General features: G+C 52.3%; 1 protein-coding gene across 2 annotated transcripts in view; it reads right to left on the reverse strand.

Annotated features, from left to right (window-relative positions):
- Window positions 1-6986, reverse strand: part of RANGAP1 (Ran GTPase activating protein 1) — a 34314-nt gene that overhangs the window by 10339 nt on the left and 16989 nt on the right. Inside the window, exons 1-3 of one of the 2 annotated variants that reach the window (XM_008574077.1) lie at window positions 5944-6123; window positions 2631-2765; window positions 187-345 (exon numbers count right to left, since the gene is read on the reverse strand). The exons of the other annotated variant lie outside the window; for it this stretch is intronic. Coding sequence (XP_008572299.1) covers window positions 187-345; window positions 2631-2765; window positions 5944-5964 — 315 coding nt within the window. The 5' untranslated portion in view covers window positions 5965-6123. Of the gene's footprint in view, window positions 1-186; window positions 346-2630; window positions 2766-5943; window positions 6124-6986 lie in introns of those variants that run through there. 2 annotated transcript variants of the gene reach the window in all.

A 6986-nucleotide genomic window follows, 5' to 3' on the forward strand; every position in this document is an offset into this window, starting at 1 on the left:
AAAAAAAAAAAAAAAAAAAAAAAAAAAATAAATTAATTAATTATTTTTTTAAAAAATGAGCTGGACCCATGGGGCACACACCAAGTGGGCAGAGCAGCCACGTGCCAATGAAGTGCCAGTTCACTGCAAAGGCAGCGCCAGACCCTGTCTCCCAGGGCCCTGACCTAGCCCTGCCACACGCCTTACCTCAGCCATGGCTACAGCACCCCTTTCAGTGAAGGTATTGTCATTCAGGTTGATGACCCGCAACAGGGGGTTGATAGCAAAAGCCTGGGCCAGGGCAGTGACGCCAGGGTGATTGATCCCATTCTGTGGCATGTGGACCTCCTCCAGAGTCCCGATGATCTGCGTGAGCAGGAGGGAAAGAGTGGAGAGATGGGCTCCCGAGTGCCACTGACATCCAGGAGGCAGGAGAGCAGTAGCACACATCAGGCATGGGGAGGGGCAGCCATCAGCATTGGGCAGGGGCTTGTCTGTGGGTTTTTGGGCACAGATCTCAAAGCACACTTTTGAGCATGGCTACACCTGATCCTCTCCACAACCGCATGAGGGAGACCTATGTGGGATTAGGATCCCCCCCAGAAAGAGAAGACTAAGGATCAGAGAGGCTAAGTGACTTGCCCACGGTCACACAGCTGTGAAGTAGGAGGCCTAGAACTAGAACATAGATTTCTTAGTCTGGTGTCTGCACTGTGGGGACCTGGACTCTGGCAGTCAGTCATGGTCCTCTGAATAATACAGTTCCACCTGACCTTTCCTTCTTGGGGCCCTCCTACCTTATCGGCACAATATAACCAGCATTCTACATGCCATGTCTTTTTTGGGGGAAGAGGAGGGTCTTCCCTGATGCACCTGGCCTTTTTCATCCTGGCCTTTGACATCTCACTCTTTCTGCCTGAAAACACTGTCTCCGTATTTGTTGGCATTTTCCTGATAGGGTAACTCATATGCTCTTAACATTCTACAGCTCTTGTTTTGGACACTCCCCAAAAAGGCTTCCTGGATTCCCCAGCCAGGGTTCAGTGCTCTTCCTCTGTGCAGCAGAGCACCCGGTTCTATCATGGCATTCTTCATCCTGGAATTCAAAGCCTAGATTCTTGTCTGCACCGCATCAGCCCCTGAGCTCTTGAGGAGAGTCCCACGTCCCAGTCTCCACTGCTACCAGGGATTGAGGATAGGCCTGGCCTAACTGTGCACCTTTAGCTGTCCCTGGGCACTCAGAATCATAAATATAGGAAGACCAACTGAGGCGTATTAGAGGCCAGGGCTTCTTAATAGTTTCTGTGCCATGGGCCCTTCGGGCAGTCTGGTGAAGCCCCTGGATCCCCTCCTGAGAAAAATGTTTTTGAATTTTAAAATAAATTATACAGAATTACAAATGAAATCAATTCAACTGGAAGTTATCAAAACATTTAGGGGAAAAAACCCAAATGTTTGCTAAAGTAATATATGTATTTTTTATAAACACCCTGAATAACAAGATAGGGGCAGGTCTGTGATCACTGTAACTTTAATGAAGTGTGCAGCAGACATCTCTACATGTCTGAAGCAAGTATAATCTGATATAAAACACCCAATTTCTAGTGGTGAGAAAGTCACAGGAATTTTTAATGCTGCTGAGGTTTATTGTCTACATTCACAATTTAAGGTCATACAATATTTTAGCTATTTTAGGGATAACAATGATGCAATATTCCCCCATCTATGTTCACAGACCCCCTGAATTCTATCCACAGACTGGGGGGACCCTGGGTTAAGACCCCATTCTAACCATACCAGAGAACAACTTACAAAGGTTCAGTATGACCACAGCATACCAATTCCCAGTGCTCCAAGGACAGCAACAAGTCCCCCTCCAACTCCAGAGAAGGAGGCAAGGGCTCCCCTGCAGCCAGGGGTCCAGGGAGACACAGGTAGACATCTGCAATATCCATGCCCCACTGAGGTGGGTGAGGAGTCTTTCAAGGTGGCTTCAGCAAAGAGGCCACTCTCAGAGGCAGGACTGGAGGGGATGTTACTTTGGCCTGGGTATGGTTAATGCTGCTAGAATGTTTGCCAAAGAAAACATTAAAATTAAGAGAAGAGGGGGACAGACCCCAAAGTTCCCAGTCCTGAGGTGTGGCCCTCTCCTGGAGCTCCCCATCAGGGACCGAGCAGTGTCCAGAGGGGATGGGGAGAGGATGAGAGTGGGGACAAGTTCTCCTGAGAGCACTTCATCTGTCACCTGGGCCTCTTGGTTGCTCCTGCCTGTCTCCCTATTGCAAGGGCAGTCTGATATGTTCCTTCCCCGTGCCCCCTATGCTGGGGAGCATGCCAGGCTACAGTCAGCACACACACTTCTTGCACCAGCACTTCTGAGCCTGGCAGATGGCACGCCCTGATCAGAGCAGCCTGCCCTGCCTGAAGCTTTGCAGGGAGCTGCTGCCAACTCACCTGAGGCAGTAAATCACACACCTTTCCAGGCACGCACGATGGGAGTTCTGGCCCACCTAAGGGTGAACTAACAGACTCAGAGAGTGGAAGCCACTTGCCTCAGGGCCCTCAGCACTGGGATTCCTATCCAAGACGGTAGACCTGCTAGGCCTGGCCCACCCAGTGCCTGGTGGGGCAGGATGGACAGAACCACTCACCCCAAAAGCTTCTGCCAAGGCAGTGGCTCCGTCATTCTCTAGACGGTTTCTGCCAGCCACAAAGACCTTCAGGGCTAGCGGCTTGCCTTGGGCACTGGATTTCCGGTGACACTCAGTCAGAGCCGCTGCCAGGATCTGTGGGGAAAGGTAAGGGGTACAGGCTGTGGGCAAGAGGCCCTTCTCCCAGCAGGGCAGCCAGTTCCTCTGAATTGCTATTCAACATCCCATGCCACCCACAAGGGGACACAGAACTGCTAAAAGCACAATGGTCACAACACACACGTGTACCCAACTTTACAGTTTACAAAGGGCTTTTACATCTGCTACTTTGTGTGTCACAGGCTGTGGAGTTTAGTTTCACTTTCAAGAAAGGGAGACCAAGGCCTACGGAGAAAAGGGAGAGATCAACACTGAGTGGACGAACTCTAAGCCAGGTCCAGGGGAGAGACTTCCCACTTAGCTCACTTGACTGTCACAAGCCCTCCGCTGGGTGCGATCACCAAGATTACCATTTTCCAGCTAAAGAAGCTCGGGCTCAGAGAGGGACAGAAACCTTCCCATGGTGACTAAGCAAGTGATAGACTTGAGCAGAGCCCAAATCCTCCAGCTTCTCTTCCATGCTCCACAACACCCACAGGAGCTGGCTGGTGAGACCAGGGCCCAGCTGCCCCTGTCTGATACTGACTGTGCCCAGGCCAGCCAGGCACACGTGGGCCCCACCTGCAGGGGATAAAAACCTAAAACCCAGGGCCGGCCCGTGGCTCACTCGGGAGAGTGTGGTGCTGATAACACCAAGGCCACGGGTTCGGATCCCATATAGGGATGGCTGGTTCACTCACTGGCTGAGCGTGGTGCTGACAACACCAAGTCAAGGGTTAAGATCCCCTTACTGGTCATCTTTAAAAAAAAAAAAAAAAGGGGTTGAGATGATGGAAGCAAAATTGTGGGGAGAATTTAGGCATTGGCAAAGTGGTCTGGGTGGAATAAGTCTTGAAAACTTATATGGAGTCATTTTTTCTCCACCTTGTGTGATCATAATCATCACATGAGTGCTTTGAGAAATACACATTTTCTCTGGGTCCTTCTGAAATTGAGTTGTGAAAATTTGTATTTTCAAAAGCTCCCTATTTGAGTCTCATGAGCTGCAGGTTTGGGAAACAGTGGGTTCGTAGTGGTTGGTGAGTGATCAAATTGAGCACAACTTGATGTTATAAAGAGCTCTTGTATTAAGGGCCTGAGGAGTCCATTCATCCATTCATTCCTTGACTCTCCATTCACAAACATTTATTGGAAACCTGGGGGTAGCTTCTATCCTGTTACACCAACAGGCAATGCATTTCAAAACACTGATTGGTTGGTGGGAATCAGAGCCCATGGTAAACATGACATAAAAGATTCACAAGTAAGTGCTTGTAGGAGAGAAATAACACTTACAGACCACCTACTAGGTCCTGAGCACTCTCAACAAGCAAGATATTTTCACATGTTCTTGTTTCAACCTCAAAACTAGCCTGGGAGACATGTGGTACTGGCCTTACTTTACAAACGAGGAAGCTGAGGCTCAGGGAGGTAAATGACTTGGCTAAGGTCACAGAACAAACACTCAGCAGAGCAGAAAATAGCAGGCAGGTTGGCCTGACTCCTGGCTTAAGACTACACAGCTGTTCTGGAGGAATGTAAGGGCCACCCACCTGCCTGACTCCATGGTGGTAATGGTGGGTTGTGTGTAGGCTCAGTGCAGAGGCATGAGCTGCTGCTGCAGACCAGCCTCTGAGGAATCTTCTCAGAGGTGGCAACCAACTGTGTTAGCTCACCCCCATTCTCCCTGATTCCCCTCTGGGGTCACCATGCTGAGGGCCTTAGCTCCTGCAGGAGTCCAACATGGAGACACATTCTGGGTGGAGACTTCCCAAGCACAGGACCACATGCACATTCCCCATCAAATCCTCTGGGCCCCTCCTATTCCCATGGGGTGTGGCACACGGACCACACTTAATATATACTCATACTACCTGGAGAGACAGATTCCAAAAGACCTGCAGGCCTTGGTTAGATACCCAGACCTTGGCATCTGCAGCTCCGAGGAGGGGAGGTTGGCAAGGCCAGGACCCAGAGGCCTTATCCAATCAGGGGTGAGGGAGGCAACAGAGCTACAAGTCAAATTCCAGGGTGAGCTGGTCTGTCAGGGAGGACCCTGGCCTGGGGTTCAAACTCTCTGCTTCCCCGAGTCATCCCGCCCACTGAGCCTTATTTTCCTGGCACTGCCATGTGGTAGAAGTAACAAGACGGAAGGAAAACCAGAGCACTTTACAACAGTGTCTCCAGCTCTCCCAGCACATCCCACCCACTCCAGGTCAGGCTGCACCTGTTTTCTGTGCTGCTGTGAACACTTACATGATATCTTAACACATGGACAGCTTATCGCCCAATTAGACCAAGTGGAAGGCTGGCTGAGACAGGCACGGCATGCCCCTGCTCTCCCTCCCAGGGCCAGAGGGCGACAGGGACCCTGAAGGCGGGAGCACGCTGGCTGCTCAGCCTGGGCAGCACAAGCCTCACACGGCTCCTCTTACTGCTCAGAATGGAACCTCGTGGATGACGGCCCCAGTTCCACAGCCGTCCCTCACTAGCTATGTAATCCACTCAACCTCCACCTCTAAGCCCAAGTTTACTCATGTGGAAACATGGGGTAGCTTAATATATCTTCAAAAAGATGTCCCCAATCACTATTAGTTCCTTGTGTCCCAGCCCTTTTCTCCCCTCAGTCAAAATGTGTGTGTGGTGGCAGGGAGCAGACTAGCACTCAGCATCTCTCAGCTGTGGGTCTAGAGGAGCCAGGAAGAACCTAGAAGAGAACAGTGAGAGCTGGCCCCCCCAACCCCCAGTGCAGGCTCTGGGCAGCACCCCAGGAAAGGCCCTGTCCAGGAATCAAGGGGAGCTGGGTCCACGTCACCCTCAGGGACACATTTCTTTTTCTGGTTCCCATCCTCCATGTGCCCCAGGCCTCGCTCTGCCAGTTGGTCTGAGGGTGCAGTGAGTGTAGGAATGCCCTAAGCCCTGTGTTCTGCAGAGTAGCAGGTCAGAGCGGGCATGCAGCAGCACTGCCGCTGCGTTGCCAAGCCAACGCCACCACTGGGATGGTTGCTTGGCAACCCCACCCTCACCAGCTCTTCTCCCCACTGGCCATAGGCTGCTGCCTTTGAGGCCCTTCTCCTTTAAAGAGAAAAATGACAGGCCAATGATCCCAGATGGCAATGAGTGAGGGCAGGAGCACAGACTACAGACAGATGGGGGGGGGCGGTACCACACCCACCTTGCCACCGCCAATGCCCATGCCACAGTTGTTGAGCTTGAGCTCATGCAGGGTGAAGCAGGCTGAACTCTTGAGCAGGACCTCGAAGCCTCGCACACCATCAGGCCCAAACGCATTGTCACTTAGGTCCAGCTCCACCAGCTGGGCCCCAGCTGTGATGAGTCCCTCCCCTAGTGAAATCTGGGCACAGAGGGAGTTCAAGTTAGTTTCACAGACACCTACCAGGTGCTGCTTCTGTGCCAGGCCCAGTCCCACCTTCAGGTGGCATCCAGGCTAGAGGGGAACCGGCACAGACACAGACCTTTTCAGTACAGAGTTTTCCTTATTATACACCCAAGACTGTAAACCCTGCAGAGGGAGTGGGACCCGTGGCGGGGGGCAGGTCTGGAAAGGCTCCCTCTAGGAGGTGACATCTGAGCTCAGTGTGGATGAGAATTGGCCAGTTGACATAAGATTCCAGGCAGCAGTAAAAACATGAGCAGAGAGAGCTGAGCACCAAGCAGCACGCTGTGTGCGTGGGGGGCAAGCAGTCAGCAGACCCCAGAAGAGATGAGGCACGGGCTGTGGCTGGAAGGGAAGCGAGGGGTCAAATCAGGCAGGAGCCTTGAACACCGGGCCAGGAACTATGAACGTGAGCCTGACAGCAACAGGCTCAGGAGGTGGCTGAGGGATATGTTAGAAACATCCCCGAGCCTGAGGAGAGCAGACTGCTGGGCTGAGGGAGGCTGGAGGCCGAGTGTCCACCTGGGAGTGCGAAGCAGCAGTGCAGGCAACAGAGGAGAGGGAGGAGAGGAAGCTGAGCCTGCTCACAGGGAGGGGACCCTGCAGAAGCCAGGGGCTCCCTGGAGGTGCAGGAGGCAGGGGGAGGCACCAAAAGATGCCTCCAAGGTTTCTGGTGGTGACTGGGCAGATGGAAGTGGCCCTCTCCAAGCCATGGCCCCAGACTAGATTTGGCAGGAGGATACTGAGCTCTCCTGGGACACCTACAGCCCCCAGGAGAAATGGTCAGAGGAAAGGAGGCTCTGCACTTAATATATACTCAT

This window comes from Galeopterus variegatus, unplaced genomic scaffold, assembly GCF_000696425.1.
Source record: "Galeopterus variegatus unplaced genomic scaffold, G_variegatus-3.0.2 Scaffold55, whole genome shotgun sequence".
Lineage (NCBI taxonomy): Eukaryota > Metazoa > Chordata > Mammalia > Dermoptera > Cynocephalidae > Galeopterus > Galeopterus variegatus.